Source organism: Lycorma delicatula, chromosome 9 (assembly GCF_047948215.1).
Source record: "Lycorma delicatula isolate Av1 chromosome 9, ASM4794821v1, whole genome shotgun sequence".
Classification (NCBI taxonomy): domain Eukaryota; kingdom Metazoa; phylum Arthropoda; class Insecta; order Hemiptera; family Fulgoridae; genus Lycorma; species Lycorma delicatula.
Window position 1 is genome coordinate 123804379 of NC_134463.1, and position 23913 is coordinate 123828291.

The window sequence follows — 23913 nt, forward strand, 5'->3', positions numbered from 1 at the left end:
ACAATAAAAATGATGGCCAGGAGTACAAGGTGTGACGGGAAAGTTTTAAGACTGGGATTCTAATTTCAAAATGGCAGTAATTACAGACTATCATGATGGAGATTCTTCAAAGCAGTTTCTTCTGACTGAATACAATTACTTCAATGATGTTTCCACTTTTGGAAATATTCCTGAAAATTTTCTTTCTTAAGGGAGTTAACCATCTCTGTATTTGCGGATCTCTTTGAGTCAAATCATTTTCCTTTCAGTGAAGATTTCAATTTGGGAAACATGTAGAAGTTGGCAGGGAAAACTCAGGGGAATAATGGGGTTCTAGAACCATAGGAATTTGGCTAAAATTTCTGCGATCGAGAATGTACGATGAGCCAATGTGTTGTTGTGGTGGAGGACCCGCTTTTTGTCTCCCCAAGTTTTGTGCAGGCCTTGTCTTGCAGTCTTGTCTTGTGCAGGCCTTTTCTATCACTCAATCACTGAAGGACACTTCTATAGTATTCCTGGTCGACTTTCTGCTCCCTAGGGGCAAACTCATGATGCACAATACCCGTAGAATTGAAGAAAATCACCAACATTGAGTTCACAATCATCACATTTGTCTTCTTTTTTTTTTATAATAGTGAACTTGGGACCCTTCCACTACAATGACTGTGCCTTTGATTCTAGGTTATACCCATAAACCTGTGATTCATCACCTGTAATTACTCTATTTAACAAGTCTACAATCAGAATGTTTTTGTTACTTTTTAAAGTGGAAGGCCAGCTGGACCAGGGGTCATCTTCAACTGATTGACGGCCATCTTTGAATCTTTTGAACCAGATAAAAACATTTCATCAGCAGACATTTATCACTGAAAGCTGTTTTTGAGAGTTCATAAGTCTTTGAAGCTGATTTCTGGTTTACAAGCAAAATTTGACAAACTCATTGTGTTTTTATCCTTTTTGTGAAATCAATAATCTGCCAAGAACCAAAAACAGATCTTCAGTCATCAGAATGCAATTTTCTACTGGATGAAGAAATCGCAGTGATATTTTCAGGATATTTTAAGCACGAACCTTCTTTCCTTTCCACACCGTGGGCAAACCTACCCCCTCCTACTGAGCAATGGCAGCACCTGCCTTAAAACTTTCCAATCACACCTTGTATTCAGTCATTAGTAAAAATAAATATGAAAACAAAGTGTACATACTTACAAAACTAAACATAATATTATTAGTTTAATCTTCTTTAGTATTATGCCAGTATACAAGGTAGGATAAAAATGCTCCTAGAATTAATTATTTTTTTAAAACTATTTACATAAAAAGTTTAGAATATATTTTCTTCAAAGTAGTCTTTTTCGGCAGCTATACACTTGTCAACATCTATAAAGTTGTTAGAAATATTCCTGGAACCATTTTGAGATATCATCCTCAGCTATTTCATTATTTTGCCCTTCTCATGAGCAGCATTCTTTTTATCTTTTCCTCTTTAGAGTATTTTTCAAATGAGGAAACAAGTAAAATCAGTTGTCGCTAAAACGAGAGAGTATGGTGGATGCTCCAGAGATGTTATATTATGTCGTGCCAGGTACTCTTGACAATAACTACCGGGTTGGTCTAGCGGTGAACGCGTCTTCACAAATCAGCTGATTTCAAAGTCGAAAGTTCCAACGTTCAAATCCCAGTAAAGGCAGTTACTTTTATACGGATTTGAATACTAGATCGTGGATACCAGTGTTTTTTGGTGGTTGGGTTTCAATTAACCACACATCTCAGAAATGGTCAACCTGAGACTGTACAAGACTACACTCATACATATCATCCTCATTCATCTTCTGAAGCAATACCTGACAGTGATTCCCGGAGGCTAAACAGAAAAAAAATCATAAGCATGGATTGATGTGCCTGTGCACTACATGCAAAGAATCCAATCTTTTCTTTCTCATTTTTTAGGACACTTCCTTCTGCTCATCATTATCATCTAGTACTCTTCCTGTGGTAGGTCCATTACAGCACTTCTTTTTCTTTCCATTTCTGCCTACTCCTTCATCCCATTGTAATTTCCAATCTTCACCTCAACGATTAACTTTGTTTTTCTTCTTGTCTCATCCTTTCTCCTTCTATTGATCCTTCTCAAGCAATTGTCAAGATTCCACTTTCTTTAACGTCTTAATGAGTCTTAATGAGTTTACTTTTTCTGCATACGTGTTCTTTCTTCTTTAATTCTGTTCATTCCTTGCTTTATCCAACCCATTTTATTTTCTCCATGACATCTCAAAAGCTTCAATCCAGTCCCTCTTCCTTATCATCCATGCTTCACTCCCATACAATAAGACATTCCATATGTAGCATTTGGCTAACCTCTTCCTTAACTCTAAGTCCAGGCGTTTACTACATAGTAATACCCTCTTCTTACCGAGGCCTTACTTTGCCATTGCTATACTTCCTTTTATTTTCATTGCATTCTTTCAGTCCTCTGACACCATAGTACCCAAATATATATTCTTTACGATATATATTCTTACGATATATATTGTTTATAATATATATTCTTTAATATATATTGTACCCAAATATATAAATATTCTTTACGTTTAATATTCTTCTTAAACCTATCCTTGCTACTATATCCTGTATGTTTTGTTTCTATGTTGAGTACTGCTTACCTTTCTTAGCTTCATTCTTTTATCACTTAACACGTTTTCAGAACCACTCTAAGAACATCTGCTTTGCTCAATGTTGACCTGTTCAGTATTACAGTTTTGTTGTTTATGATGTGTGTGTGTTTAGCAGTATTTCTCAATTACGAGGAATATCGTAAGTAAAGACCGCTGGGAAATACCTCTCCTTAAGGTTGGTGAACCTATCGTTCATGGCAACTCTAGTAATATACACATTGTATTGTCTGTAAGTTGTCGCATTGTAGTAACTTTTATTATATGAGAATCATTACGTTATAAAATGAATAGGAAAATAGATGTTGCCACAGACTGTGAAATACATGCAGTCATACATTTTTTAAACTATCAAAACGTTAAGCCGGCTGAAATTCATAGGCAGTCGGTTGCTGTGTACAGTGACAATGTAATGAATGAAAGGTGTGAAAGGTTTAGAAATAACAGAATTTAGTCCAGAATTAATCACCAAGGACTTGTTAAACTGTGTCGATGATGAAATCAGAAAAGATTGTTACTCAACGATTTCTAACCCGGTCCTTCTTTTCCTGATGTTTCGGCAGATGTTATTGGTCGCATTGTTCATGACCAATAATCTGCAGATTAAACCTTTAATCTTCAGAAAGGTTTGTGCACGTCGGGTCTTAACAGAATGTCACAAAAAAATCCGAATGTGATCTGCTTTGAAATTTTTGATGCGCTACACAGAAATAGGTTATAAGTTCCTTGTTCAATCGTTACTGGTGATGAAACATGGATTTTGTGTTATATTCAAGAGAAAACGGCAGTCTAGTGAATGACGTCATCCTCAATCACCAACCAGACCGACAAAGGTAAAGCCAGCCGTGTGGACGCAAAATGATGGCCACAGTCTTTTGGGGATCAGTTTGGCATACTGCTGATCGATTTCATACCGTGTGGGACAGCTATAAATGCAGAAGCCTGCTGTGAAACTGTGCGTAAGTTATGGCATGCCATCAGAATCGGCGACATGGGCGGCTGACCGACAGCGTCGTCCTGTTGCACAATAATGCACGTCCACATGTTGCGGGTCTGACACGTGATTTACCGAGAACATTTGGACGGGAAATTTACAATCACCCACCATATAATCTGGACTTAGCTCCTTCTGATTACCATTTGTTTGGGAAATTGGAAGAATTTTTGAGCGGTAAGCGATTCGCGGGTGACGATGAACTTTGATCGGTGGCTAAGAAGAATACGACGAGGGTATGTTGAAGCCGGTGTATCGCTACGATAAATCTCTTAATTCACGTGGCGATTATATAGAGAAGTAGTATAAGATATGAATTTTAACAGAAAAAAAAATATTTATTAAGTTTTCAGAATAGATTTTTTGACAATGAAACCGTCTTTACTTTAGAGACAACCTCTTGTAAATTTAAAAAGACATATAGCATTTAGGCTGGCTGATCAGCTTTTTAATAATATTTTGCTTTTAGCCCAGTATAATTTTCACCCTTATTCCAATATGACAGAATGAAAGATTTACAAGTCGTGTACTATGAAGCAGCAATCATTTTAGGCATAATAATTCACGCAAAATCAATCTGATTTATTGAGCTCAGTGCTCAGTAAGTCCTGAAAACGGTAACAAAACAATAAAAAAATGGCACTGAACTTAGCTACGGTTATGCAACTTATTTTGCAAATCTTTACGGTTCTAAAAAACTTTACGTTAAAGATGGTTCTGCGGATAAATTTTGGATTCATCACTTAATTGTAAATCAAAGGGGAAAGCATAATGTTGAGAGGTTCTGATTTATCGCGAACATGAAAATCGTGTGCTATAAATGTGACGGGTACAATTTTATGAAAATCGTTGGTGTCATCACAAGAAGCTAAGAATATAGTTAAATCATAACGAGAAGATGGTACTGGCTTTACAATCAAAATGAAAAAATGAGGAAAGCCAGCTAAATATTTATTTCTGCATAGTAGCGTAAAAGTTTTCATCGTTAGCATATTCGCAACAAATTTCATACTATTGTAATCCTTTTTTGTACCGACTAAATCTGTCACAACATCATTTTGTTCCTGTAATTCAAAAAATCACCTTTACAATAGGTGAATCTTGGATATGACAGTTACCATTATTAAATAGCCAGACAAGCAGAACTAAGACTTCAACACCAAGCGCATCTATGAACCACTTCTATTACAAAAAAAAAAAGGAGCAAGTAAAAAAATGATAGCAATAAGATGCCATACATTTATCTAATGCAAATCTTGATAGATTTAAACTTATTTTGATTATGAATATTCATAACCTTCTTCAAGGCATTTTAACAACATGGAGTAACATTACATAATGATCAGTACTATTGTAACTGCAATACAAAAAAAAAAAAAAACATTCGTATGACTATATAACCGCATTTAAAATAACAAAAATATTTACTACAAACATTACCTGAATGGAAACTTGATGGTAACCGCTAGACATCTCTTCTGAGTCGCTTTCATCAGCATCATGTGGGCTATTAGCTGGACTTCGAGCTTGAGGATGTCATTTTTTCTTTTACAACTTGCCTTTTTTCGTCCTTTTCCTTTCCGATCACCTTCTTTCCTCCTCCTCTTTTTTCACCTATCAAAATCAGAAATTTCAATTACATACTCAAATCAATAAATTTGTGAAACGCTAAATAATAAAACTAGTGAGTTAAAAAAAAATATGAGGTAAAACTACTCTTAACATTCTCTATTAGATAAGCACCTTTCCACGAACATTTTCAAGAAATATATATAAATATCAAAAGCGTAATGTACTTAAAGTTCTTTAAACTAAGTATCTTTCTGGTCAATTGCCAGTACATCAGCACAACTTACGGTTACATTTTTTCTTTTTTTAAATAGAATATGAACATCAGTTTATCAAATAAAATTTACGTTACATATCTGTAACTCAAAATCGTATTTTTAAAGTAGTACTTTTATTTAAATTCTAAAGCTATACCTTTCATGCGTTACTTAAAAATATAATTTTAAACAAAAACTGAAAGTACAGTAAACCTTACTAAGGCAACACTTTTGTCGACGCGCATCCTCACAATAAAAGGATCATGGTGGTCATTTTCTTCCTTTAAATGAAATTAACTGTGTTAGGTTGGAAGCGATTACTCCCTTGCACGACAAACTCTTGTTTTCTCCCTTCCACAAACAAATAATTATGATGAAATCACCCTAAAGCTGTAAAGAAACAGACTTTCAAACCTGTAAATCGCTATGTTACGACATTTTTTTACAAATTTAGCAACCGACTGTGATAAAAAAAGTAGTTTACAATTACTGAAACCGTTTGTTTATTTATTTTCATATGTATATGCGTAATGATATTTTATAGAATCTATGTAAATCATATATAAGATAAAATACATAATGAAAAATTATGTATTTTATCTTATAGTATCGACAGCTGTTCACAGACAATTAAGTGCTAACATAAGATAAGCGGCTAAGCATTTTGCTTTTCTGAATGATGTTTATCGATTAACACCGGGCAAGAAAGCTAGTTTAGGTTAAATTATATTCGATGAGGAACAGGAAGCCTGTAGGTTTTTCTCAAAAGGCACCTCAGCCGCCAGTTTGTTTTTCTGAACGATTCCTGGATTTAGGAAACGCAATCTTAAACGGTTTCACAGGCGCGAAAAAGATTTGTTGCTCTAGCGGGTCTCAAAGAAATGGCTGGCCTACTGGCTGTTAAAAGGTGCCAGATGATTCTATGGCGGTAACAAACCTAACTTCCCGTAGCGTTTATTTAACTGAGGAATAAATAACTAAAATCAGGAAACGGGAGAAAAGATAAAGGGATCGATCGATCAACCTACAGAGGAGTTCTCTCTGAACGAGACGGTTCATATATTGTATATCGCATGAGACTTAAATCTATATTCAAATTAACTTAATTACAGTTAACAGATTTATATTTTTGCTGCTCGCTAAGATATTACTGAAATTAGAAGGAAAGAAATAAGGCTGTGAATAAATAAATCTTGGCACGCATAATAATAAAATACAACATAGAGGGTTAATTATTTTCCTAAAAAAAAACTGATTTAATGCTATTTTAAATGTCAGTGCATTAATATAAGTCGCATATTAATACATCATCACAACATTAATACTGTTTTACATTTCATATGTATAAATATATACGTATTTTTTATTTTTACGATTACAAAACTTAACAACTTTGTTAATCTTAAGGCCTTAAACCCGATCGCTGAACGTTCTACTTCAATATTTCTCTTTTTTGTTAAAAATTTCTTGACCGGGGCTAAGTCTTTTTGGGTTTATTTTGCAGCGACTTGTGGAACATGTCGTTTTGTCTGATCGTGTGGCGATGACTTATTAAAGTTCTGAAGTTTACTTACTGCTACGTTAATTTTTCTTTTTGAAAACCTCTTAAATGTTTTATTTTATTTTTTGCGCAGAAATAATGTATATAAAATACTTTAATCTGGAATGTCAAAATTTCGAAATTTTTTAAAGTTTTGCGATTAAAAAAAAATTGGAGTATATAGAATTAAAGTAAATTAACATACAGACAAATAAATAATTTTTTCTTCGGATATTACTGTAAAGCTTCCATTTTTTTCCATTAGTGCAATTAGCTTTTACATATTAAAAAAATAGATTTTCTACTTATTTTCTGGAATTAACATTTACGATTATCTTATAGATTTAGTAAAATTTTATACGTAACAGCATCCCTTTAAACTTAACTTCACATTTCTGAAAATTACTAACTTTTTAAAATTTCCGAGGTCTATTCAGAAAAGAACCGAACTTAACTTTTTTAATCTTTATTATTAATTTTACAGCTTATCGGTTCTTTTCTCCTTTAAAGTGCTCCCCTCCCCTACTCACACGCTTTTTCTAGCGGTGTTTCTACTTCGCGAAGCAGTTTTAGATAGCTTCGTTTGAAATGGTCTTTAAGGTCCGTGACAAATTTGCATTAACGTCATCGGTAGTCTCAAAATGACGTCCTTTCATCGCCGATTTTAATATCAGAAATAAAGAAAAATTGCAAGGAGCCGGGTGCGGTGAGTAGGGAATCTGAGGGAGGACAGTCATTTCATTTTTGGCACAAAATTGATGAACTGACAAAGCCGAGTGTGGAGACGCATTGTCATGGTGAATGCAGCATCAGTTGTATCCTCACAACTCTGGTCTCTTTTTTAAAACTCCTTGACAGTAAGCACGGTTCACCGTTTCACCCTGAGGCGAGAATTCAAATCGCACAATTCCATTAAAATCAAAAAAACAGAGAGCATCACTTTGACGATGGATCAAGACTGACGTGCTCTCTTGCGGTGTGTAGATCCTTTGCCGATCCGTTGTGATGATTGAACTTTTGTCTCAATATCGCGGCCGTAAACCCTGATTTTGTCTCCCTTTATGATTCTTTGCGCGAATGCTTCATCGTCACTGCTTGTTCAAGAAGTCGCCTACAAACGTCCACTCGATCTTTCTGCCGTTCGGTCATCAAACGAGGAAAAAACTTTGCCGCGACTCGATGCGCGTTCAATTTTTCTGTCGACATGTCACAGCACGATCCGATCAAGATGTTAGTCTCTTCTGCACCTTCTCTGACAGTCGATCGGCGATTTGCACGCACCAGATCGTTGATTTTCTGAACGCGGGTGTCATCGGTCGAAATCGATGGCCTTCCTAGTCGAGGGTCATCTTCGATCGACTGAAGATCACTTTCAAATCGTAAAAACCATTTGTATCATTGCGTACAACCTCTCTAGGTTGTCGTCATCTCTGTAAGCTTCTTTCAAAACTTTAAACGTTTCTGTGAAAGTTTTCCCCGGTTTCACGCAAACCTTTACGTTGTATCATCGCTCTTGAAAATGGCGCATTACAAACATCACTACTGACACTTAAACACGATGTACTCGTGCGCATCAAAATAACGCGAAAACTAAATGAGATATCAACAGTCCAAGAACATGTGATTACAGAGAAAGTTATGTGGAACGTAATTCTGCCGATCGCACGTCACTGAATGTTTCTGTCGGCGTGTAATTAAAAAGAGTTTGCTTAATTTCTGAACAAACCTTGTGCGTTAATTTTTTTATTTTCCTTTTTATAAACTAAATATTATACTGTTATTTTTAACCCAAATTCTACAGCTAAATATTAACCGGTCTAAAGCAAATAGATTTGTAAGCACTCTTTTTCTTCTTACTTTATTACACATCATTTTCATTACAGTTGTAAGTACAAAACGTTTCAAAATTTTACTTGATTTTGTTTTTCCCTGCTAAGTTATACGGTTCATTTATTAATAATTCTTTTGATATTAATTCCTTCTGCGAAAAATAATTTATTCAAAAAATGTATAACCGGATGGAATAAATTTACTCTTGTACTACTTATTCACAGTTAGAATGTTTGCTCGGTTATGGCAGTTTCTTTTTTTTCTAGACCGATCAAGATAATCCTAAATCGGTTTATAAAATAAGAAAGAAAACGGTATTATTTTTATTAAAGGGAAATACCTAACGTTATGAAATACTCCTAGTGTCAGGATGCGTATTTTTTGTTATTATGTCCAGGTTTATTTTTTGTAACGGCGATTAAAATTATAGTAAAGTCTTAAGCTACAATATTTTCATGTAACCCACTCTCACGATAAAAGATTTTTCGCGATTTTTGATACGGTTAAGCACGATAAAAGATAAATTATACCGTAAAATTTGTTAAGTTGTAGTAAAAAAATTTTCAGAATTTTGAAGAGGGGCTCCACCGCAGCAAAAGATCGCGCGAGACAGTTTTTTGTAACGTATGATATCAAATTTTTTTTTCGAGAAAGAATTCTTAACGGTGAAATTAAGATAGATTTTTAACGACTTTAGTGGAAAAATATGTGTCAAAATTTCAAATCGAGCTTTCCTTCCCGTATTGGCGAAACCTTTTTGAGATATATTCGATCGGGGTGCACTTACAAAATAATTTCAACGGAAAATTCAAGCGAACGAAACTGGAGACTTCATTCGAAGGAATTTTTTGTTCGTAATTTTAAGCCGTATTCTACTTTTAGTCGCCCATACAAGAGCGTTGTATTGTTTTAGCTGTCAGATTCTAACCGAAAGTGTGTTATAGAATTTTGGATCGCATACCTATGAGACGGTTATATTTTTGGTACTTGCAGTAGAACCGATTGCAGCCCGTACATAAAATTTTATGAAAAAGATTAAACATTGAAACTTTAAATACTACTAAATTTAATTACTTTTAAACGGTGCGTAATACAAAATACAAACGTGTAAAGATATTTTATAAATAATTTTTGAAGAAAAATCGAGCGAAAATGGATCATCTTTTTATTTATTTTTACAGTATTAAAAATAACGAGTAAAAATACGTTTAATCTGGGATTTTAATGATATAATCATTAGCGGTATTGCTACTGAGTTTTAAATCGTAAAATAATTATAGTTTTAAATCCTATAATAATCGTAAAATATTACGATTATTATAGGACCGTCTGTGAATTTGTTTAAAGATGAAGTATGAAAGTTCAATGGGTTGGGTTCTTTTTGACCCGCTGAAAACCATTTATTTAGCTTGGATTTGTATATTACACACACAAACAAACACACACACACACACACACACACACACACATATATATATATATATATATATATATATATACGTACATGTAATTTGAAACTTCAAGTAAAGGTATTAAGATTTGCGGTAGAATATAGTAATGCAGTAAGTGTGTTAGGCATCTTTCTGTAGAAAATGTTTAAAACTGGAACCGCTAGTAAAAGTCGACTAGAAAAAATATATCGGAATACACCGATGTTATTACTCGAATAATCAGGCTACTTCTATCTAGAAATAGATGTTTTTGTGATTTATCTGATACCATACGTACAGCGCTATGCGACTTTTTTATTATTTGATGAAATAACCGAATAAAAATATCGGGCAAACATTTCCAAGAGTAAATACTATTTATTGAAGTCGATGAACATCTGACTGCTGGAAACGAATTAGGCACATTAAAAACCGTTTGTTCTTGTATCGCAAGAACGTATTCGTTATACAGAAGTATAAACCCGATGCATCTACCTTAGTATCCCGTCCGTACTCTGTTACTGACGATACTAACGCATAATATGTATTTTAAAAGTACGTACATAAAAACGTTTTTATCCGGTAAGAATTTCAACCGCAAGCGCTTACCGGTCTGTAATTTTAAGTCGATCGGCTTAAAATTACTGACCGTTATTAGCTTTAATGGATCGCTTTCCTCCAAAAATTAAAAAACCGCTCGCGAACAGGAGCGAGTTGTCTGCACTACGACCGTTCAGTCTGATCCCCCCCGGAGATTATTACGGAATTACATATATAATTATATATTTAATGTAATCTGATTTTAAACGTTAAAATCCTTGAGACTATCAAACGATTCCATCTCTAAAATCTAATTACAACAAATCGCGTAAAAATGCGCGCTAAAGAATTAATTACAGGCTTGAAAACCGTATACTGCTTCTACCTCATGCGACACGATCGACTTACTTTAAATTATTGTAAGATGACGGCCGCGGAATAGCATTTCCCTCTCGATTCGTTACCTGATAACAATCGATAGAATCGAACGGAAAGTATATTTACCGCTTTAGAGTTAATATATTACGAGTTAACGTGTTCGGTAACAACTGCTAACTGACAATCGCTAAGAAATATAGTTTGAAAAACACATACTTGTCTTTAGACCAAAATAAATTTTGGTCTAAAGACAAGTATTGGGAAATGAAGAGACAGTACATTGTATCAAAAATTTATTCATCAGGACCAGTACCCAGAAGAGGAATGCGAAATTGTAGTAGAGAGGATCAAAGGGAAATGACAAATGTATACAGAGCGTTTCATAATGTTCTTCAGAGTTTCAAAAATTCATTAACAAAAAACTATTTCACTCAAAGAATAAAACAAGTACTTTATGAAAGAGTAGTTCAAATAGTTTTTTCCTCATACACTAGGCAGTTAGTAAACCATTTGCTCGCTAGACATCGACATTAGAGAAAATGGCTGCCACGGGAAGCGAGAAGTCGTTTTGTGTGTTAGAATTTCACTTGTCAAAGTCAGTAATTTCTGTGCAATGTGCATTTCGGTTGAAATTTCATAAGGAGCCACCAAGTGACAATTCAATTCATGCATGGTATAAACAATTCAGTGAAACCGGTTGCTTGTGCAAGTGAAAATCAACCAGTTGTCCATCAACCTCAGAAGTCAATGTCGAACGTGTGCGTGCAAGTTTCATTTGCAGCCTGTCAAAATCGACTGCAGCTGCAGGCAGAGAATTAGGAATTCCGAAAACAACAGTGTGGAGAGTTCTCCGTAAACGTTTATTATGCAAACTGTACAGTCTTCAATTATCCAGCGTCTTTCTGATGGAGATAAAACACATAGGCTCGATTTTTGTTTCCAGTTACAGGAAAACATGTTGTTAGATGAAGGTTTTGTAAAGAAGATAATTTTCAGCGATGAAGCTACTTTCCATATTAGCGGCAAAGTAAACAGTCATAACATGCGAGTTTGGAAAACTGAAAACCCACACGCTTATGTGGAACGCATTCGGGATTCTCCGAAAGTAAACGTTTTTTGTGCGATCTCTCGTGAGGCAGTGTATGGGCCGTTCTTTTTTATAAAAACGACAGTAACCAGTATGATATACCTGGATATGTTACAATTATGGCTTATGGCCTCAGCTACTCAACGACTTCATTTTCCAGCAAGATGGTTGTCCTGCCCGTTTTCATAACAAGGCTCGACAGTATCTTAACACAACATTACCTCGGCGCTGGATAGGACGTGCGCCTGAAGAAGACCAACACGTTATGCTGTGGCCACCAAGATCACCAGACCTCATGCCATGTGATTTTTTTCTTGGGGTTACGTGAAAGATAATGTGCTTATCCCACCGATGCCGCACAATATCCCTGAGCTAAAGGATTGCATAATCAATGCAATCAACTCTATCGAAAATGACATGTTAGAAAGAGTTTGGCAAGAGCTAGACTTTTGTGTTGATGTGTGCCGTGTCACCAGAGGAGCACATATCAAACGTTTATAGATTTTAACAAAAACTGTTTGAGTCCATGCATCACCTCGTACAACTTTCATTTAGGTCAGTGAAATACATTTTTTTGTACTGAATTTTTGTAACTCTTAAGAACATTATGAAACACCCTGAATAAATTCTCATTTTTAAATAAAAAAATACATTTCTGTCAGTCAATGTTTTTAAGTACTCTATGAATAAGTATGCCGATGGTGAAGACAGTTTTGAAGAGGGTTTCTGAAAGCAGTATGATGTCATGTGATAAAGAAAGGCAAACATGCACCATCGAATAAAATACCACAAACTATATTATTGAAGCAATAAAAGCACATAAGACAAATACCCAGCTTACGAGAGCCATTATAGTCAAGATAGAATACAAAAAAAATATCATGGGTGTGGATTAAATATACATATAGTGGTTTTTCTTATACATATGCGTGTGATCAAAATGGAAATCAAGTAATGAGGTGGCAAAAGAATGGCTTTCCCTTACAGTTTTTAACAAAGAGTATAATTCGTCAATTAAAGACGCCACTGGAAGAAAGAGCTTCTTTGTTATAAAAGAAAAACACTCATTTGGACGAGGCTGATAAATGCTATAAACTGAAAGCTAAAGACAGGAATTGATGGAAAAAGGCCAGAAAGCCAACTTTTAATGGTGGATTTACAGAAACTCTTGTCTATCTCGTTCCTTTATGACAAACAATCAATTTATCTCAGAAAGCTATGGACATTAAATTTCACAATGATGATCCAAAAACAACAGATTCATTTTGCACGATTATGATGAAACCACTGGAGGGTGTAGAGGAAATGAAATACCATCAAGCTTCTTAAAATGAGCAGGGAAATATTTGCAAGATGATATAAATGAACTTAATATCTGGACTGTTAAATAATTGTTCGAGTCAAAATAAAAAACACGATATGATTATAATGTACATGTAATTAATAGAAAAATTTACAAGTTATCAACCACAAATAATTGTTGCCTGGGCACACTCGTGCAAAAGTGAATACAATCGCAGCATAATCAAAAAGAAGAAAATAAATTAAAACCGAGGAAATACCATGCTCTGATTGGGAAACATTTTTAAAGAAAGTGGGAAGAATATCCACATTGAAAGAATGACTGTAGCTGATTTTAAAGATTTTAATTCTTTATTACACAAGACTGAAAATTGTAATTTAATAAAATAAATATAAAATACTGTATTTAACAAAAAACACTGCATACTTAAATAATACTAGTTTTCGGCTAAATCTTAATTATAATTATTGAGAAACAATCGTTTAATATACCTCCAAAAGTAGAAAAAAATGCAAAACATTTTTTGTTTTCCGCTTTTCACACCCCTAATTTACAAAAGAAATGGCATTAACTAAAATTGCCCAAATCCAGTTAGTTAAAAAATAATTGCTGTTTCCAACAATTCCTTCATTTTTTATGCAATTTTTTTTAACTAATATACATCAGTTTAAACACAAATACCACCTTTCATAGCGACCACTAAATAATATTGTTAAAGGTCATATACCAAAACTATATAAAAAAAAAGTATTTTTTGAAGCAGTTCTGCAGTAAAATTATTATTACTAACAACAAAAAGTTCCATATTATTCAAAAACAACATAAATTCTTAATAATTGTTCCATTATTAAGAATTATTTAAGAACAAAGTGTAAGCAATACTCTCAGTCATAAAGATTTATTATTAAATTAAACTGTTAAAGTTGAGGAATCTTTATCTGATGATTCCAAAGATTTTTTTAAATTTGCTAATAAAAATATCAACAGCAGATCTTTTCAATCTTGTATGGTTTTTGAAATGGGTATGCTAAAATGGGCGCTGACATTGTAAAACTTTTTCTAAACTAAAAAATTTGGGAGTTTCTGTCTATACTAACAATGATTTTTCCTTAATTGAAATTACATTTAATTGTAATGATCGCTGCAGTTAAACATTATTTTAACTGAAAATGATGTTGAAGAGGCCATTTGAATTACACGCCTTCCTACGGCCTCTGTTACTAACAGTGTAGCTCATAATCTGCAATTGAAAGTTTAATAGTGTGTCGTGTGTGATATTAATAAATACTTTACAGTTCAAAAATTGAGGTTTTATTTCACAACGTAAGCCGAAACATGCCTATTATTTAATTAATTAATTATTTCTATAAGGTAGAAGAAAGTTGTAAATCTGGTGTGGCAAATGTAAGATTGGTTTCTGTACAGCTTACTCTTCTTCTTCTTCAAGTGGCATCTCCTTTCAGGAGGTTTGCAATCATCATCATCACTATTTTGACCTTTGAGTAGGCATCTCACTGGACGTTGTGTTGAACAGTTACCTCAGTACTGCCCTACCGTTCAGAATGAAATCCCTATCGTTAAGAAGTTCAAAGAGGAAATACAGGAAAAACTACATGTAAAGCTATCATCTACAACTGTTTGTCACACTGTGAAAAAAATTGGTTTTTGTTATAAAAAAAACTGAACATTTCAGATGGAAAAACATGCTATTGCATTAAAAAAAAATTAAATTTTTAAACAAATTTCACAAATTAAAAGCGTCATGTGATGATTGACATATATTCTACATAGATGAGATGTATGTTAATGAAAATCATTCTGATAAATACATATAGCAAGATTCAAAGAAAAATGAGATATTAAAATTAAAATACTCATCAGAAAAGCAGTATATTAACAGTATGTCATGCAGGTTCAGCAAAAAAAGGGTTCATTACAGAAAGTAAATGCGTTTTCCGCAGTAAATTGAAAGCCGGTTCTTCAGATTATCACTCAGAAATGAATAGGGACAGTTTTAAAAATTGGTTTACAAATGACTTTTTGAATTGCTTACAAGAAGGAGCGTAATAATAATGCAACTTATCGCCCTTTTGTGGTGTGGTAAATAAAGTTACTATTAACAGCTGGAGGAAAACTGAAACCCAACACTGGCTTAAGAAAAAGTGGTTGCTTGCAACTCCTTTCACACATTTTTTTAAATTTCAGTGTAACAATGAATTGTATAATGTTTACAGATATGATTTTAATGCCTTTAAGGCAAAAAGTGAAAGGTGAAAGTTAAGGAGAATTTTGTGGTACATAAATTAAAATCTAATAATGCGTTAAATAAAGATGGTACACTGATTTATAGTACAAAAGAAAAGGTCGATAGGTGGGTAGAATATATTGAAATGTTATATGGAGGAAATGAAACTAGTGTTATATAATAGCGAGATCTGAATTTAATAGAACATTAAAAGATGTCAGTAGCAGAAAGGATACCTGTAGAATTACTGCACAGTGCAGATGATGAAGCGATAGATAGATTATACAAACTGATGTGTAATGTGTAATATTTATGAAAAACGGGAAATTCCATCAGACTTCAGAAAGAGTGTTATTGCCATGATACCACAGGAAGCAGGAGCAGACAAATGTGAATACAAAACAATTAGCTTAACTACTCATATATAAAAAAATCTTAATTAGAATTCTGTACAGAAGAATTGAGAAGGTGGAAGAAATGTTAGAAGACTTATTTGGTTTCAGGAAAGGTCAAGAGAAGAGGGAAGCAATTTCAGTGCTCAGATTAATAATAGAAGTAAGATTAAAGAAAAACAAACCAACATACATGCCATTTATAGACTTAGAAAAGGCATTTGATAACATAAACTAGAATAAAATGTTCAGCATTTTAAAAAATTTAGGGTTAAGTATAAAGATAGATGAACAGTTGCTAACATTTATAGCAACCAAACTGCAACAGTAATAATCAAACAAAAGAAGGAAGCTGCAATTAAAAAGGGAATCCAAAAGTGTTCCCTATCACCATTACTTTTTAATCTTTACTTAACATCTAGCAGTTAATGGTGTTAAGGAACAATTTAGATTTGGAAAAACAGTGCAAGGTGAAAATATAAAGATGCTATGGTTTGCTGATGAAATAGAGTTTCTAGCAAAGAGTAAAAATAAGATTTAGAAGAAACAATGAATGACATAGATGAAGGACTTGTACAAGAACTACGGTATGAAAATAAACAAGAACAAAACAAAAGTAATGACACGCCGTAGAAATAATGTAGATGGACCACTGAATATAAAAATAGGAAGAGAAAATATTATGGAGGTAGAATTTTGTTGTTTGGGAAGTACAATTACTAAAGATGGACAAAGCAAGAGCGGTATAAAATGCTGAATAGCACAAGGGAAACAAACTTTCAGTCAGAAATATAATTTGCTTACATCAAAAATTAATTTAAATATCAGAAGAACATTTCTTACAGCATATGATTGGAGCGTAGCTTTATATGGAAGTGAAACGAACGATCAGAGTACCTGACAAGAAAAGATTAAAATTTTTAGTAATGTAGTGCTACAGGAAAATGTTAAAAATCAGATGGGTGGAGAAAGTAATAAATGAATAGGTGTTGCGGCAGTTGATGAAAAAGCATTTGGAAAAATATAGTTAAAAGAAGAAACTCTTACAGGTAACATATTAAGGCATCCTGGAATAGTCACTTGATATTAAAGGGACAGGTAGATGAGAATAATTGTGCAGGCAGGCAATGTTTGGAATATATAAAACAAATTGCTAGGGATATAGGATGTAGGATGTAGGGGATGATATACTGAAATGAAACGACAGGCACTAAATACAGATTGTTGGAGAGCTGCATCAAACCAGTCAAATGACTGAAGGCAGAAAAAATACAATAAAATTGAACGGATAACACTCAAGAAAGAAGATAAAATGTTCTATTGTCATATTAATAGTACAAATATAGAATAATGAAAATACTAGTGGACTATTTAAAAAAACAAAAAGCTAACAAAGAAGACTTGGAAAATAGCAAAATTGTTGTTGTAGAAAAAATAAGTCATCATATAAGAATGAATAAATGCACTATTATATCATTCCTATTTCAGTTATAATAGTTTATTGGACATTGATAGTTTTCAAGCACCTCATAATTATGTTGTAAAATGAACTAATTAGCAACCGAATGTATTTCTGTACACTACTCACATGTACCTATCTGTAATCATATGAGAAAGACCTATTAACAGCAGCAACTTTTACTGAAATATTATGAATTACGCAAACTATTTAACAAAAAATATCATAAATCTAATCCCTTTTTTATTTATTATTTTCATGTATTAAATTGTACAGGTTACAAAATTCAAATATCTTATTGGTATTTTAATACAATACGCAAGCTGAAAGTTTTCTACTCGCAACTCCTGTGTCTAGTGTACTAGTCACTGTATTGTACTAGACTGTTGTGTTTGCATTTTATATACAAATCTGTGGGTAATTTGTGAAAATACTGAACACCAATCATTTTACAGCAAATCATTAATCCATCATAATTCTTTTATGAAATAAACAGTAACCAAATGCATTTCTATGTACTACTCAGTTCTATCTGTCTATACATATGAGATATAAATTCTTCTGCTAACAAGAATTTAAAAACTCCTAATAACAGATTATAGCTCCTAATATCTGACTGATATTTTATTGATTGTTGTAATACAGAAAAATATAGTAAACAGCATACGACTGTATTTCTGTACATAACTCATGTGTACCTCTGTATATATAGAGAAAGTCTACGACAAAACCATTTTTACTGGAAAAAAATATTAATTATAATCATCCACTTAAAAAAATAAAAAATGTATCCCTTTTTTTACTTATAATCTTGATTTATTAGATTGTACAGATTATACACTGCTAATATTTGACTATTATATGAATTTGTTTCAATGCTGAACATCAATCACCTAGAATTGAGAAGAAAGACTGTTTCTTTTATCACATCTTTTTAACGAGTAATAATATAAGAGTAAATTGCAATTTTTAAAATTATCATATGATTTATTAGAAAAATTATTTGAAAACATTTTGAAGAGAGAAAAAATCCCACAAGAATGCCCTAATCATCCTCTTCACAAAAAAGAGACAAAATGGAAGTTACTAATTACAGAGGAAAAATTTCTCTTCTTTCAGTAACCTATAGAATCTTACAAAAGTTGTGAGAATAGAAGGGCACATCAATAAACAATTTGGAGAATACATCATGATGGTTTAGAAATTTTTTTTTAGATTTTGTGCAGAACAAATAGTATGTATAAAATTAATAAGCTGCATAAATTATAACCTTCTTAACTGAACAAATAATTTCTATTGCCTTTTCTAATTAGCATTAATTAGATTAATTTATTTTCAATTAGCAGAAAAAGAATTTAAATTACCAATAAATAATTTAAGCATGGTAAAATATACGTTAATGTTGAGTCAGATCCCTTTTAATTGTGTTCTAGATAGACATCAAAGAATGGAGGAAAACAATGAAACTAAATGTGGTAGAAAAAAAATTGGGTTACAAAAAGGACAACCTAGGAAGAAATTGTTTTGCCTTTATGGAAGATCAGGCAATAATTGCATAAAAAAAGGATTATATATTTCCTAAAAAAATACAAATGTTTGACGAATATTAAAAATAAATCAAAATCTCTAGAAATTAATTATCACAGATTTAAATGAATTAATTCATCAGTCAAAAAAAATCTTAAATAAAAAATCCCCTAAATTATATAACAAAAAATTTCTTAAAGAAATGTATTAGAATACTAACAGTGGCAACAGAGGATTTTATTTTAAAGATTCTTAATTTTTTGGGATGTTTTAAACTTGTCGGGTAAAAAAAAATTAAACATTTTTTACATTTTCTGACAGTATATATACTTTTAAAAATATGTCTAAATTTCCACAAATAAATTCACATTTTAGAAGTTATAACAACGAAAACTAGTAGAGATGCAAATAGAATTTCTGAGCACGGTGGAGAGACCTGCCATCTCAAGTCTCTGCCCTCTTATTGTTTACATTTGCGGCCCCCATACTTACAAAAAAAAAAAATCTTATTTTATTGTGAACAGAATAAAATTGTGAACAGAAGTTGAGAGAGTAATAAGACTATTTAAATGAATAGAGACATACATTTCAAAATGTTAGTTTTTGTTTATTTTCAAAGTTATGGAGTATTTTTAATTATGCTTGTTGCTGCAAAAGAAAAAAAACATTTTTAAAAAAAGAGGTCATATCCATATTCTAACACCATAATATTGTATTGTCATCGAAGTTACATACGTGTATCAAATTTCATTGATTTTCATACAATAGCTCAAAAGATATAGCAGTTGCAAGATTTGATTATAACTAAAGCAAGTTAAATAAAAGCTAATAACAAGAGAAAAATAATTCACAACCAGCAGATAACAATAGACATTTTTAAAGAAATTGATACATGAAAGTAGCACTAATTTTTTTACATGTATGTTGGTAATAAATTAAAAGCTAGTAAAGATTTTGAGGTCAACATTGATAACAGACACAGCTTGTTTGGTTTTAATATTTGAAAACATTACTAAAATGTAAGACACACGATGTGAAGTTAAACTTAATATAAAATCAGAACGAGGCTTTTAGATTCATTCAAGATCAGTGTTATTTGAGAAAAAAAAATGTTCAAGAAAATCACATGCAACTTGTGATTTATACAAGTCTAACTTGAGAACTTAACACAACTTTTTTACACAAAATTTTCTGACTGCCATGGTTCTGGGGTTAAAATGTACATACTCATCATATATTATAAACTACAGTAATATACAAATCTGCGTTTGAAACAAACAAGATAAAATTCCCCGCCATAAGTTGTAACATACAAAAATGAGAAAAATGTAACATTACATTATAAACATAAGAAAAATTTTGTCATACTAGTTTTAAATTATACACATATAAAAGAATGATATTACTTTTTTCCTTAATAAATTTTCTTAAAAGGTCATAACAATATAATTTGTAACACTACAATACAATATTATAACAATAACAATTCTCTAATAAGGATGTTATCTTTCCAAAATATAAATCTGATTAAAAGATTTTTGATAAATGTTAGAAATATTAATTTTTTTCTTTATGTGGAAATTAATGTGTTTTAAAATCACAACTGCAATTAAAAGACTTTTGGCAAAATTTACATACATAATTTTTCCTTTTGGGATGTAAATTAATACACAACTTTTAATTAGAAAAATGATTAAATATCTTCTGACAGAAGTTATAAATATAATTTTTCTCCTTAGTATGAATATTTAAATGTGATATTAAATATGAACTTGTATAAAAACACTTCTGACAAAAGTTACAAATATAATTTTTCTCTTTAGAATGAATATTTAAATGTGTTTTTAAAGTAGAATTATCATAAAAATAATTCTGACAAAAGTTACAAATATATATTTTTTCTTTTGTATGAATATTAATATGTCTATTTAAACTGTATTGGTCAATAAATGACTTTTGACAAAAGTTACAAATATAATTTTTCTCTTTTGTATGAATATTAAGATGTCTCACTAAATAAGATTTACTATCACATGATTTTTGACAGAAGTTACAAACATAATTTTTCTCCTTAGTATGAATATTTAAATGTGCTTTTAAAATAGAATTATCATAAAAACACTTCTGACAAAAGTTACAAATATATATTTTTTTTCTTTTGTATGATTATTAATATGTTTATTTAAATAGTATTGGTCATTAAATGACTTTTGAGAAAAGTTACAAATATAATTTTTCTCTTATGTATGAATATTAAGATGTCTCACTAAACAAGATTTACTATTAAATGACTTTTGACAGAAGTTACAAACATTATTTTTCTCCTTAGTATGAATATTTAAATGTACTGTGAAATTAGATCTATCATAAAAACACTTCTGACAAAAGTTACAAATATATATTTTTTCTTTTGTACAAACATTATTTTTCTCCTTAGTATGAATATTTAAATGTACTGTGAAATTAGATCTATCATAAAAACACTTCTGACAAAAGTTACAAATATATTTTTTTTCTTTTGTATGATTATTAATATGTTTATTTAAACGGCTTTTGTCATTAAATGACTTTTGACAAAAGTTACAAATATAATTTTTCTCTTTTGTATGAATATTAAGATGTCTCACTAAATAAGATTTACTATTAAATGCCTTTTGACAGAAGTTACAAACATTATTTTTCTCCTTAGTATGAATATTTAAATGTACGTTGAAATTAGATCTATCATAAAAACACTCCTGACAAAAGTTACAAATATATTTTTTATCTTTTGTATGAATATTAATATGTCTATTTAAACTGTATTGGTCATTACATGACTTTTGACAAAAGTTACAAATATAATTTTTCTCTTATGTATGAATATTAAGATGTCTCACTAAACAAGATTTACTATTAAATGACTTTTGACAGAAGTTACAAACATTATTTTTCTCCTTAGTATGAATATTTAAATGTACTGTGAAATTAGATCTATCATAAAAACACTTCTGACAAAAGTTACAAATATATTTTTTTTCTTTTGTACAAACATTATTTTTCTCCTTAGTATGAATATTTAAATGTACTGTGAAATTAGATCTATCATAAAAAACACTCCTGACAAAAGTTACAAATATATTTTTTATCTTTTGTATGAATATTAATATGTCTATTTAAACTGTATTGGTCATTACATGACTTTTGACAAAAGTTACAAATATAATTTTTCTCTTTTGTATGAATATTAAGATGTCTCACTAAATAATATTTACTTTTAAATGACTTTTGACAGAAGTTACAAACATAAATTTTGTCCTTAATATGAATATTTAAATGTGATTTTAAATTAGAACTATCATAACAAGACTTCAGACAAAAGTTACAAATATAATTTTTTTTTGTATGAATATTAAGATGTGTCACTAAATTATATTTACCATTAAATGACTTTTTAAAGAAGTTACAAACATAATTTTCCTCTGTTGTATTAATATTAAGATGTCTCTTTAAATAAGAGTTACATCTGAATCTTTCATTGCAATATTCACAAACCAACTTCTTTCCTTTCTGCTCGAGCAACTTGTTTTCACTACTTATATTCTCAATTAAATTTTCTACCGTTACATCACCATAAGCACAATTACATTCACTGGAGGTTTTACTTATAATTCCATCATTTAACGAATTATTTATGCTCTTACAAGTAATAAAATTCTTGGTACTTCCCTTGATAGTTCCTTTATCCATAGCAACCTGCAAATTAAGTTATTTTTTGTTATAATTATGAATTAATAAAAAATTATTGCAATTACAATAACATTAATAAGTGTTATCTTTCAAAAAGCCACTAAATACGTATGAAAAATTGAATAATGTTAATAATATATTCATATTGAAAACAATCCTAATTATAATGATATTTTATTTAGAGATTTTCGTACATTTGGGATAGTTAAAGACACAATTGTCAAATTTTGTATAGTGAAAACACCATACAGGAATAAAAAATGAATGAGACATACCAAAAGTCAGTATCTGTTATGATGAGAAATGATGGCATCATTGGGCAGTTTTTTTCATGAAGTCCACTGTTACAGGGCACATATACCATTATATGCTTAAGAACTTTGCTGTTCTTCAGATTCCTACAGGATTCAGTTTCCAACAATATGGTGCTCCACACAACTTTTATTGACATGTACCTAAATAACACTTCCCCGGATGTTAAATCAGACAAGGAGGTCCTAGTGCATGGCCAGCTATATCTCTTAGATATCACTCCTCTGGATTTTTTTGCTTGAGGGTTTATTAAACGTTATAACAAAGAAAAATTTGAGATTTGAACGTATTAAAAAAAACATATTTAAAGGTGTTGCTCTAACAATGCCGCAGTTGCTCCTAAACACATGGCAAGAGTTACATTATCGTCTAGCCATCTGATGAGCTAAAAAAAGGTGCATACATTAAAGCTGACTAACCTACAATAACATGTTGAGTTTAATAAAAAAAAAAGAAAGTTGTAAAAATTATTACCTGGTTTTCTTAATACAAGTTGTACTTTAGGATACTTTTAGTCTGGACACCCTTAAGATTATAGTGTATGTATTGTATATATAAGTATATATATATAAGATATAAGATTCACATAAGAGAACCAGCCGTAACACCTTAATTAATGCAGATTGACTTCTCAAAAACATTGTCGATATCAGATACACCCGATCTACAC

At 31.5% G+C, this 23913-nt stretch overlaps 1 protein-coding gene across 3 annotated transcripts in view; it reads right to left on the reverse strand.

The window, feature by feature from the left end:
* LOC142330254 (uncharacterized) overlaps window positions 1–23913 on the reverse strand; it is a 34404-nt gene that overhangs the window by 4785 nt on the left and 5706 nt on the right. For 2 of the 3 annotated variants that reach the window (XM_075375435.1, XM_075375434.1), the window contains exons 3-4: window positions 22622–22937; window positions 5086–5259 (exon numbers count right to left, since the gene is read on the reverse strand). In XM_075375435.1, coding sequence (XP_075231550.1) covers window positions 5156–5259; window positions 22622–22937 — 420 coding nt within the window. In that variant the 3' untranslated portion in view covers window positions 5086–5155. Of the gene's footprint in view, window positions 1–5085; window positions 5260–19491; window positions 22938–23913 lie in introns of those variants that run through there. The other variant, XM_075375433.1, reaches the window with a different exon arrangement.